The following is a 13,015-nucleotide window of genomic DNA, read 5'->3' as shown; positions in this document are numbered from 1 at the left end:
TAGCGGAGAGGATGTAGGACTCGGGAGCTATAATAGGTTTGGTAACCAGGCTATTACAAAATAAGATCTTAACAGCTTTTTTTACTCCCGATGTGCATCTTCATTTGACAGACTACTGAAGAATTCTGAGATTAGTGTGCTGTGCTAATGAACTGGCTTGATATTTTTTCTTAGCCTCCACATAAAGCAAAACAGCCCATGTCAGTTGAAGAGAGAGCAAGAGCAGCGCTGTCTTACGTGTCCAAGGTAAGCATCTTGAACTGTCAGCCACTTTGTAAAGTATGGAAGATGGTGCTAGCCTGGGTGCAAATCTGATTTGTAATGAGGATCCTTGCACTCACTCACCTGTCTCATACTATTTGTATGATTTGCATGCTATATGGACAGTGTACAAGTTACAAATTTAAGTGATATATACATGTAGATGGTAAAGTGACAAGAGCTGTCACAGTGCTTCTCCTTCTATCCAAGGCACTGATGCTGATTGACAGCTATGCCTCGAAGCTGGCCCCTCCCAAACCAGCTCCCTTCCCCAGCCCTTCTAAAGCCATCCCACTGCACTATGCTAAGCTCTTCCAAAACGGAGATGACAGTGCCTCTAAACAAGAATCTCCAGAGTGTCGAGAAGAAAGCTCCAGCTTTACAGACCCAGTTGTAAGCGAGGACACACCGTCCCAGCATGCTCTGACTCCCTGCCGCAATATCAGCAAAGACTCCTGGGAAGGCCAGCTGAAGATCCTTCTGTTGAAAAAGGCGGCGACGGCGTACTTTGCATTATCGGACGTTGCCAACACCCTGGGGAGGTATGGGTGTGCACTGAGGCACCTCAGACTGGCTCTGCTGTGTTATGGTAAGAAAAGATTTTTCCAATACGATTCATACAATGATAGTTTTTGGTTCCTTTTTTGGTTCCAAATTTTGAAACCCAAAGATCACTGTTTTATTTTTAAGATATTTCTAAAAGATGGTAAAGGAAGAAGTCACTTTGCCTTTCAATATTGCTGTTTGCTTTGAGAGTTTGACCATTTCTATGTCTGCTTCTTGTTTTATTCTTATCCCTCCTCTGGTGTACCCCACAGATGCGTTCTCTGCCCTGTCGTTTGGGCTGCTGCATGAGAACCGTAACCTGCAGACGTCCCTGCTGACCCTGGCCGGAGACGTCCAGCTCATGATGGCCAAACACATTGACAACCACCAGGCGTACGAGGCAGAGCTGGAGGTCAAGAGTCAGGACGATGGAATCATCTCCAGGAGCGCCAAACAGGAGGCTGTCAAGCCTCTCTGCAGCAGTAAGTCAATTCTTACATGTCCCAACTTGTTTCTAACAGTAGTAGTTATAAGTTCTTGTTACACTACATTTAGAAAATGCTTAGTAATGCTGGACAACTAATACCAATGATAAAACTAGCCCAATTCAATTTGTTGCTTCTCAGCTTTCCTGTTTTTTTTTCTAATTTGTTCCCCCCCAAAAAATTGAGGTTTTCAATCAATCCCAAACTTTGTATTTCATATTTTGGCACCAACAGTTAAAGAAAGTCATTGTCTTTGTAGTTGTTTCAGTTTTTTTGTAGTTGCTTCATTGATTTCCTGCATAAATCTGTAGTATGTTTATCTTCAGTATAAATCATAACAACATTCATCCATCTCTGCCTGTTATCTGATACAGAGCATGACTGGGCCACTGAGTTCTTCATGCACGACATCGAGAGTTGCCTGGAAACCAGTGTACGCTGCTACGAAGAAGCTGCCATCAGGACCAACCGCAAGGAGTCTCACAACCAGTTCATCAATGTGAACAAGCGCCTGGGCAACGTGCAGAACGAGATGGGGGTGATACTCATGAACAGGGCAGCAGGCATGGAGTATGGTAAGCATGGTGGATTCTTGAAAACCTAGTGTTGCCACTACGCTGTTTATATAACACATGTGCGATGACTCAATCTGAGCAGACGTTTAATACAACCTTCTATGTGAATCTTACAATGGCGAACAAGATGGTCGCATATAGGTCACCACGAGGTGACCTATATGCGATCACCTATGGGTCATGCGGTCAACTTAACACAACAGATATATATCCTGTGTGTTTGAGCTTGTTATAGACTGCATGCCATAAAATACCAGCATACAGTTTGTGATCAGGCCAAAGGTATAAAGAGACCATGACATTTTTATCACAATGCAAGACTTTAAACCATACCTGTAGCAGAAACAGAATTTTTCTTTTATCTCTATGATTCTAGAGTTTGCATAAATTTGCCACGCAGGCACAGATTGTAAAAATAATGCCTTGTGATTCCATGTGCATCTTAGGACCAGAGCAAGACAAGACGTTACAGAAGAGTCAGTGTGCATTTGAGTCGGGGATCGGTGCGTTTAGAGCTGCCGTGGACATGACAAACATCGCCCTGCTGCACTCCAACACAGGCAGGCTGATGAGGGTGTGGGCTCAGTCATGTGTGCAGCATGACACAGATGGCAAGAGGGGGGAGTTTTCTCATCAGGAAAGAATTTACTACAATAAGGTAAGGATAAATGTTTGTACTATAGCTGTACAGTTCCAACAGTAATGCTTCCTTTATTACTTTTAGTGAAACCTGAAAGTAAAGGAAGTCAGAGATCTAGTAGCATTGATCACCATGGCTTTGCTCCTACAATTGGTGTTGATGACTTTGACAGTCATGCAGCATTACAAAATGTACTCTATCAGACAGGGTCACAGTCACCAAAATATTTGTGTTTTTTTTAACATATGTGATCAGGCAAGGGACCACTACATGAAAGCAGTCCATATTTTGAAAGACCGATCAGCCTTTCCAATGGTCTGGGATTCTGTCCAATGGGAGCTGTCGACAACATTCTTCACCATGGCAACACTGCTGCAGGACTTCGCACCACTCTCCATCAAGGCAGAGGAGCAGGTCAGACAACTAGCAGACATGTGATCCACTAGCCATGCTAGCTGTAGATGGCTACTGGAATTGCATCTTACACTTTTGCTGCTAGATGGCGCTTTTGAGTCAATGTACTTTAGAGTTACTATAAATGATACTCTTTTCTGTCTAAAGTATTGACAGGTCAAAATAAAGCTTTGTAACTACAACCATTGATGCAAACACTGTTGTGTGATGATGTTTACCTTGGTGATGACTGTATGTAAAGAATGAGGTTGTTGAGATGATGACAAAGGGCCATATAATAATGACAAAGGGCCATACAATACCTACTAGTTTATCACTTTTTAGTCATCTCACTCTCCAATTCATCCACAGAGTAAAGAAAGACTAAATAGCTGCAAACTCGAAGTGTTACAGCAAAGATGTGTCTTTTCCCCCCCTTTGTTGTTGGTTGTAGGTGGAGAAGGAGGTTGTAGAGCTGATGACCAGGTCCATACGGTACTGTGACACGGAGACAGAGTCCCCGCGCCAGCCCCTCGCACAGTACCGCGCTGCAACAATCCATCACCGCCTGGCGTCCATGTTTCACAACGCATACAGGAACCAGGTGAAGACATGCAGTGTAGTACTACTTACCATGATACAGGTGTTGAAAGCAAGTCTGTGGTGAAAGGTGCATCTTTCTAGAATCAGTTATCAATTTGATGATTGATATTCAGTCAATCATTCCATGAACTAGCCTGGTTACCAAACACATTTTAGCTACTAAACCTCTTTCATCCTCTCCTACTTGAAGTTAAAATATGTCTGGTGATCAGGCTATCCATGAGCATGTTTTTTGAGACGGATTAAAATGTAATGTCATGTTGGATGTAGTTATTGCTGATCACATGAAATAAAACGAACACAAAAGTAAATGACTTTACAGTATGTGTGTCCCGATCAGAGAGTAAGAGGTCTTTCATTGTTTCACTGCAGTCGGAGGACCAGAAGAGAAAACAGGCGCGATCCCAGGCTGAACACCACTACGGGAAAGCCTGCAGGCTCTTCCAGCAACTGGAACACCCCTGCGAGCTCACCAGAGTGCAGCTGGAAAGGGTGGCTCTCTGTGAATACCAGTTAGGGGGTACGTCATCCTTTTAGCAAAGCAGTGTCATATCCCAACATTACACTTAAGAATGTGTGACTAATGTGTGGCCCAGTTATGTGATGGAAGGAGCAGGTCTTGAAAAGTCTTGCATCTTATACCATTATTCATTAGCCACTGCCTGAGAAAAGAGGTCATACCCTTAGTAATGTACGTAGAAACACCAGATAGGTCAACAGATATTTTATACCTCACATTCAACGCATTAATTTGCTATTGGCCATCAGGCTTGAGCTTGCAAATAAAACTGTTGTTCAAACCAAGAAAATATTGGAAGCCAAGAAAGTGTTTCGTTGTTTTTTCAGGTCAAACTACAGCTGGGAGTAAAGTGCGAACCCTGTCCACAGCCCTGGGGTACATGGCTGAGTGCAGGGAAGCAATGCACAGTATACACAGGGAACTGGGGCCTGATGGTAAGCCTGACAACACAGGAAAAACACTCAGTAACATCAACAGGAGTGCTTGTCACTGTGCTCTTTATCCTTATGCATAAGTTTAGATGAGGATATGGTAAAAATGATCATCCTTGAAATGCTTATCTTTGATTTTGGTGATCCTCCATCAATCCATATCTGATTTGCTGCATCTGTAAAGTCATACTTATCAAGTAAATGGATCATACTAGGTAATTTTCTTACAGTCCTCTTGGTACAAAATTGTCTGAACAAAGTTCATAATTATTTATATGTATGACCTCCTACAGAAGAAGGCACCAGCCCTGATGGTGAAAACACAACATCCAACGACTTGTCCAAGAACCAGACGGTTGTTTCTAGCCTGGTGCCTAAAGAGGAGAGTGAGAAGCTCCTCAACATTCTGGAGTCCAGACTACAGCATCTCCTGCACACGCTTATCAAGACAGCAGCATCAGGGAAAGCCAGGTCAGGGCTGGGACTCGTTTTATTTATCCTGTGGGGAACTGCAGCAGCATTATTCTTTGAGCTACTTATTTTGATGATAGAATAAGAAATATTTGCAGTGATAAACAGTGGGAATGTCACTGCAAAAATAGAACCACGTGTCTGAGCATTTTAAGATTTGCGGTATAAGCTTACTGTTTGTTCTGTTAATTACCCATATCCATTTACCAGTATTTCCTTTCCACTTCCATTCCCAGTTACCCTTACAGACAAACCATCATCCCTTTGTTGGTGTGTTATCTCTTTCCTCACAAGTTTCCATTTTCCATGTTTTTTTTAATGCCCACTCCTTACTGTAGTCTGTCACTGTCCTCAGTTCTCACAAGCATCATGGTGGAAAGCCAAGGTAAGACTGCTGTTTTAGGCATAACAGGCAAATGTAATGTGTTGTCCTTAGATGACCTGTTGTCACTGACACCTGACGACTGAAAAAATCTACTTTTGATAATTGGCTGACCCTGATCTTACTGCTCTGACTACACAGTGTACATGTATACAAGACCGCAAAACTCACCATACCAAAATCACACCGTACTTCCACTTTCGTGTATTTGAAGTATACGTTCCTCTTTCCTAGTTATAGGTAACTTTGTTTCCCGCCCTTTTATGCATGTCCAATCCACACAGTCTGATGTTCTTCCCTCTCTCTCCATCTGTGCTGTTTACCTTGTCTGTATGACCCTTGCCATGCCCCCCTCCCCACCGCAGACGTGCAGGGAAGCCAAAGTAAGTTGTTTGTTCTGGCAAAGTGCACAATTTTTCACTTAATACCAATACGTGTATCTACCGAAGCCCCTGGCCTGTACAACTGGTCGGGCCTCTAGAGAGATACGAGAGGTCAGGTTGCCATGTAGACTTTTGTGGGCTTCTATAAAAAATGTATATTACTCTGCTTAACTTATAGGTGTTATTTAGAGTTAACCTGATATCTTGTACAATTGAGTCAAGAAGAAAATTGACTGTTCATGTTTGCTACGTTTCACAGCCGCCACCTCACAGCAACTCAGCTGGAGCAGTACAAGAAAGCGTACGCGTCGTGTCTGAGAGGGACGGCCGAGTCTTCAGCCGGCCTGCTGAGACGGGTACAGAACATGGCGGACACACTGGCTCTACTACCACATTGAACTGTGCAAGCCTCTTTGGCATTGTTGGGCTTTTCTCCTTGCTTGCTAATGGATGAAATGTGTAGCCTGGGTGCCGTCCGATTTGTACCCGGGCTCCTTGCACTCGCTACCCAGATACAAAACGGATGGTTCCCAGGCTATGAAATCTGAGGAAAAATCACCCAATCTCTGTGTGGGTGGCTGACAGTAAGAGCTACTTTAAGGGATTTCTCCTGGTCTGTATAAGCTGCAGAAAGGAGTCAGTCTCTAAATGGATCATTGAAACTGGCAGAAGCAAGAATATTGTGTAAAGCTCAGAAGGGGCTCACATTATCAATATATTCATCTTATGTATAATGGCTACAATGAGCTTTTGTGCAGTCAATTTTGTGAACATATGTATATACAATGTACAGTATATCTTTGACACAACAGATTGTGAGATTCTGTAATGACTGTACCTGAGACACAGGAGTACCTGCTGAACTCTTCCTTGTCTAAAAAGAAAATCTACAAGAAAATGCAATGATTATAGATGTACGGTGCAAAAAGATTTAGGCACTTCTGCTGCTTTACACACTAAAAGAAATACAGACTGTATCATACTAGTACATGTAGATTATGTAATTGTTATTGAAGGCAGCAAAGCAAAGGTGTGCGACAAGTGTGTAATGTGGGCTGTTCAGAAGCAACAGACAGTTCAATGATTAACGTACATGTGGCATATTGACACTTTGTGTGACATTTCATGTACATTAGACTATCCTTATTGATGCTAATACATTTGTGTACAGTCAGTCCTGAGCAGGCAGTGCCACAGGTGATCCATTGAAATTAGCCCTTGTTTATCCACCTGCTGAAAGAGGGAGACTTCAGTAATTGGTCTTGATGGTCATGTTGCAGCATACCTAGCATACCTAACTCCTGCATCTTATAGAAACTAAAGCAAATCTATTGAGATTCACCAGAGAGTCATTTACGTGCACAGCATTCAGTGACGGCCTGGGGTATTATAAGGTACTTGCTGATGTCTAGCATTTGGTTAATGGGTGTACAGGGCCTGCCATGTCAAATATATCGCAATGTCAGATATTTAATTGCCTGAGTGCCATCTTCTACAGTGCTGATGTAGTTACGCTGTGAGGCCCCCTTTCCACTAGACAGTGATCGCTGAGCAGTTGTACAGCAACCAAAATTGGATTTGTATGATGTCAGAATTGGAATATGATGTAAAGTGTCAAAGTATGCATAATTGAAAAGCGATCAAAACACTATATTTAAAAAATTTCTTCATGTATGAAACTCATTGAGTGATCTGTCAACTGTTTGGTCACTCAGTGGTTGCTCAGCAGTCGCAGACTCTAGCTTAAAGAGGGCATAAGAACACCCTTACAACTTGGCAGTGCTTTTTCTAAAGCTGGGGAAAATGTTACCCAGACTAATTAGACAGAGTAGCTCAAAGGTACATGTGATGTGGGGACTTCAAGTGCCATTAAAACCAGCTAAATAGTCTCCAGAGCCTGCCAACAGTAGGGGGGATAACGTCATTGTTGGATGGTATCTGGAGCTAACTGTCCTCTTGGGTAAGGATTGTGACTCTGATGTCTGGGATACCCTTTAATAAGGGCCTGAATTTGTCTGGCATCACAACAACTCAGAATATGAGTAAAGATAAGAAATACTAGTCACTTTGCTTGGGGATGTAGTTAACATAGTGGAAATCGTGGACATGTTTGGAGGTTGATACATACATTGTAGACCTGGCTGCAAACTGTAAGTGTAAAAGGACCTTGCTCTTGCACGACCATCGTAGTGCCTTTCCTGACCAGTGGTCTTGAGTGCAATATTTTGTGTATACTTTTCTTGATGTGCATTGCTTCTATAATCTCTAGACATTGCCTGCACTGCAGCAGTGTAGACATATTAATGTTCACCGTTAGACCGTTATTATACAGTCACAGTCTTGAGTATGGCCTCAGATGGAGAGGTATCACTATTACCTTATCACTATAAGAAAGAATGAATTTGACATATGATATAATTCTTATTGAGGTATAACTGTCTTTATGTCTGGATTCATTTCTTGCTGCCTATGTCACACCTTTGCCTTTAATATTTAATTAACTACCCGTTAAGAATTAGGTCTCCGCCCGAGAGAACGTCATACTGTCCTTCCTGGACTAGAGGACGTCCAGAGTATTATGGGATAGGCTTTACTTCACCGTACAGTAACTATAGACATACAGGATTGGATGTTGGAATGCGCCCAATGAAAAAGACAAGTATACATCTCAAGTTGAGCCAGATCGTTACCTTATGAGTTTGTGTATAACAATGTTTCTGCCTTTTGTCGACTTTTCTTCACACTTTCTCGTTGACATCGTACGTAGAGTACAAATGTAGTTAGAACGAGAGGAGGTGGCGTAATCCTACTTTAAACAGCGCAGGGACCAAGCTACACAAACACGTCCATACACAGACGTTATCGCACACGGAGAATTTGCAAAATAAGATCATCACGTGGAAAGGGGTAGGGAGTACGTGGTCCGTGTTTTTCTGTTAAAGAAGAAAGACAGGAATTCCGGCCTTTGATCGCACAGGGCGTATTTGCCATGGAGAGGAGCGTTGTTTAATCGTGTTTATCTGAAAAAACGGCGGTTTCTGGGTGGAAACCAAACGTTTGGTCCGGTATGAGTCAGACTTATGGAATGGTCTCTTTCAAAACCTTCTCACCACATGAGCCAGAAGTTATTTTGTTTGTCGAAACATTATACAATCCAATTTTTCTGACTCAAGCACGTCAGTATGAGATGGAATGACTGATACCTTGTTTGCCTGTTCAGATAGCTGTTGGTGAAAACGCGCGATAACTTCCACATTGTATCCCACTTGTTTATGTCGCTATGCCTCCTGTAATGTTTGATTCCTCCACAACAAGTAAGCTGACGGCCGCACGTCTCAGAGAGACGCCCCTTCCGACCGTAATTTGTACATCATCATGTGCACCATGGATGACCAGATATCATAGTAAAATGTTATTTTCCAGTGTACCAAAGCACAACCATGAATGACACTTGTAATACAATGTACTAGTACGTAAATTGCATGTACATTGGTATGTAGTAACGTCGTGCAGACTTAGCACCTCAAACAGTGCAATAAGAATATGAGAAAGATCGAAGCTCGTGTAAAGCATTTGTACAACTTTCCCTTTGCTGTTGCATTCCTTCCTCTTTAATATGAAAATACACTAAGTCTCATCTTTCTTTCTGTCCTGTCCGATATCGATGCCTTTGCCTTCCGCCGCTATCCCAAACTTGGGAGGATAGCTACTACAGCTAATGCTATAGAATCTCTTCCGACATTTGATGAGGAGAGATTTCAGGTATTTATCATCGTCGACCACATTGAACTTTGGCCCGTGACAAAGATCCGCTGTACAACGTGACATGACTGACGCCTGATGCATGCTGAGTCAGTCAAGTTGTCAAATGAGTGACACTTGATGAGACTGGATACCATTCACTGGGTGGTACCGACTATTTATTCTAATCCAGGAAAGCATCATCTAAAAGCAAAACCTTCGCGAAGAGTCACGAAGTATTCAGAAAGAAAGAGGGAGTGAGTGACTAAAGAAAATTACTCTTTCATAAAGCTCAACATATCATATTTTTTATACGGAACAGTCCCTACTTACGGAGTGTAGAATTGTAGTGAAGAATTCGTAAAAGACAGATGATAGTTTAAAAGTCTTTCCACAGTCTTTCCCATGTACTGCAACTATAATTTAGTACTCGAAGCTTCACGGTTCAATAGACACTATACAATAACCGGGCGGGCAGATCATCATGTATGTAAGATTATCCGCGTTTAATCAGTGTCCAAGTAATCGGATTTACCAGTACGAGCACACGTCAAGTAGCTATAAATCCAAACATACCAACACGTACGTGAACTTCAGGTTTTACAACACGGCAAAGTTTAGACCCCGGGTAGCAACCGAGCTGAACCCCCGTGGCTAGCGCCTTGATAGCCTCACGCACGTATCGCTATAATAGCGCTATAATCTGTCTTAATTGTCGGGGCACTCAATTATCGACCCGCAAATACCTATCAAAGATTTACAATCACTTTGATAACCTTTTCCACAATGGAAAGAATTCTAAACACGTGGATTTTGAACCTGAGCTCTGATGCCGGTCAAGAAAATCGAATATCTTGTGTATACTGTGTAGGGTGTTTTTCACATTCCTGTCGAGACCTCAGCTTAAATGTCACGTATATCTGTTATTGTGTGGCCTTATAGACGCTATCGGAGAGATAAAAGAGCCCGAGCAGAGCCTCGCTCGCCGTAATTACCGTGGATGGTGTTTGCCAGGTCCGCGGCCGCACCAGGAGAAGGGTACTCGAGTCGCGGCGCGGGGAGCCATATTGCACGCAGCCACTGAACCGTTGCTGTAGCTACCGCTGCCATAAAGTTAAAGATAGACGCTGGGCGTATAATAAGACGTGGGGCAGTTTGCGTCAGTTCGCGGCAGTTTGCTGACGATGCACCCCCATGTTCACCACAAAAACTACCGAAGCCAAATTAGTACCCCCCAACCTCTAACCACCTGTTGTACACAGGTGGGAAGAAATTTACACAAGGACTGAGGTACAAATTTCTTCCAACTCCCCTATCAATGTGGTGCCCCAACACTATATATATAACTATCCCTTAATTACCAGCAACACTACTATGGGCAGCTCATCTCGTACCTTCACATTCTGTCTGGAACACTGTCATATTACAGTGACGTTATCACTAGCATTTCTTACAGTCTTTCGCGAAGTTTCGAATTCTCCGCGTGACAATCACTGGTACTCTCAACTCTCTGCTGTGCTGTGTGCATAGCTGCTAAGCCCGAGCAGTGGGTAACTTATAAACATAGGCGATAAACATGCCGTACTCGGTGGAAAATTAAAGTATTGATTTAATCACTGTCACATGGCGGTTTACCGAGTGTCGCTCACTCCCTGACAGCGTCCTTTCTCCGCCGCATCAATGTCGTCTTACCATGTCGACTGACCCAAATCCCAAACGTAAAAACCCATTTAGAAGCGGGAGCAAAAGCTCCTCAAACATGTTGGAAATTTGCCCTCAGTTGTTGTCCTGTCTGTGGCACGTCCAGTGCAAACGGCTCTGGTATTGCAGGTATGTGCGCCGCTGCGCCCCTGCTATTGTACGGAAAGACTTCAATGTTACAAAGCACGCTGAGTGTTTGCGGTAGGGCAATATTACATGACGGGATCGCTTGTAATGAATGTAGAGATCTGTCTCGAAAACCCAACAACACGAAATGAGCATATGGGCGCTTTAAGTTCAGGTATAGCTGCTAGATATGAGAGACCTGTGAGGACACAGGCACCTCGTCCTTTGTTACAAGTTACCGCGCGGTCACATTCGTCATAGGTCGTCCTACAATTTTAATGCCATAGAATTTGCAAGCAGGATGTAAGAGAAACAACCTCTGACAAGGATCTAAGATGGAGGCTAGAACGTTCAAACCTTAGTTTTCCGTAACAAGACAGTTGAATCTTAGGAAACACATGGCTGTCCCGAGAACGTAACTATCCCAAGATTGTCCTCAGTTTAGATCGTATGACGTATGTGACCAGACCCTTAAGAGCGCTGAAAGACAGCAGGAATTGTGTTCTGAAGTACCCAGAGACCCGCATCGAAAATACGATGATAAATCATCGGGGCCAACTTTGCGGTCGTCGTGGACCATGACCGATAGCGCGATAGCCCCATGGCCGGGACACAGGCGCCGACAGTCTCCGAAAAACAAGTCGAGGGAGCTGGAGCTCTGAGCAAGGCCAGAGGCCAAAATTTCTCGTCCGATGAAAAGAGTCTACATCTGAAAACAATTTTATGCGAGCATGCTTGCATGGCAAGCTGTATGGGATGAATTCTGCGGATACATACATTGTTTCCAATGACATTTAATCAGTACATCTGGAAGATGGGATTCTCCACTACTTTGCCAACGTGCTCAAAAAGTGTTTCGCAACTTTGATGAAACACTCCGGCCTCACCGCCAAGGAAGTTTGTTGTTTACCCACACTGCCGCTAATGGCTTTTAAACGGACATATCTTAATCTGTGCCCAGCTATTAATGACTTTTAAACAAGTCGCCTTATCACGGGGGCAGCTCTTTTAATTCCACTTAAACCTCATACAGTCATAAAGGATTGTGGCTTTTGTCTCGGAGGATAGTGGAGTGGTTCAATTATCAAAGGCTCCGTTGCGTGGAGGCGCGAGAATGCACAAACATGCCCGGCTTATAAAGTGTCCTAGGTGCAGATAGCCGTCGGGAAAACAATGGAAGAAAGGGCCAGAAAGCATGTGCCATCGGAAAACAAGGCTTGGTCCAAAGCGTGTTTTTGAAGATAAGGAGCAAATAGTGTTGGCAGGTGCCACCCGAGGCTGGTGTAGGTACGTGACTCGCAGGTACGCGGCAGGGTGATTATGGCTGGCCGGAGTAGGTTTGTGGTAACCTTACGTGTCTGAAAACACCTGTCTCTTACACCTTACGTACGTACAATCGTATACAGTCAAGACGAAAATATGCCAAAAGAGTCCCTCTGTTAGAAAAAACAAGCCCAATACAAATATATCACGACAAGAGCAATAAAACACACGCCTCTCCATGTATGCAAATGAGCACAAGCACAGAATCACAAGGTCTATTGAGGAGTCATAAATTCCCATTAAAACATGTGTACCTACGCCGGCTGTTTACTGACCCTACTCGGATATGTCCACACTCGGATCATACACACGGTTAAACTGACTTCAATTGCTGCAGACGCCAAAACATCAGTACTCAAGACAGTCAGGTTGTTGTCGTCCTAATAGAATTAATGTCTGGGAAGAATGGCATGTAGGCACTTGCCTCATTGTGG

General features: G+C 43.4%; 1 protein-coding gene across 1 annotated transcript in view; it reads left to right on the top strand.

The window, feature by feature from the left end:
• Positions 1–8,118, top strand: part of LOC109471183 (erythroid differentiation-related factor 1-like) — a 14,255-nt gene extending 6,137 nt beyond the window's left edge. The window contains exons 14-26 of the mRNA XM_019770470.1: positions 175–246; positions 472–850; positions 1,080–1,289; positions 1,667–1,867; positions 2,314–2,525; positions 2,763–2,921; positions 3,355–3,504; positions 3,876–4,023; positions 4,350–4,457; positions 4,748–4,925; positions 5,281–5,310; positions 5,673–5,690; positions 5,950–8,118. Coding sequence (XP_019626029.1) covers positions 175–246; positions 472–850; positions 1,080–1,289; positions 1,667–1,867; positions 2,314–2,525; positions 2,763–2,921; positions 3,355–3,504; positions 3,876–4,023; positions 4,350–4,457; positions 4,748–4,925; positions 5,281–5,310; positions 5,673–5,690; positions 5,950–6,088 — 2,004 coding nt within the window. The 3' untranslated portion in view covers positions 6,089–8,118. The remainder of the gene's footprint in view (positions 1–174; positions 247–471; positions 851–1,079; positions 1,290–1,666; positions 1,868–2,313; positions 2,526–2,762; positions 2,922–3,354; positions 3,505–3,875; positions 4,024–4,349; positions 4,458–4,747; positions 4,926–5,280; positions 5,311–5,672; positions 5,691–5,949) is intronic.
• Positions 8,119–13,015: the final 4,897 nt, after the last annotated feature.

This window comes from Branchiostoma belcheri, unplaced genomic scaffold (genome assembly GCF_001625305.1).
Source record: "Branchiostoma belcheri isolate BF01 breed outbred unplaced genomic scaffold, Haploidv18h27 scaffold24, whole genome shotgun sequence".
NCBI classification, from domain to species: domain Eukaryota; kingdom Metazoa; phylum Chordata; class Leptocardii; order Amphioxiformes; family Branchiostomatidae; genus Branchiostoma; species Branchiostoma belcheri.
This window is presented reverse-complemented; position numbering and strand designations above follow the sequence as displayed.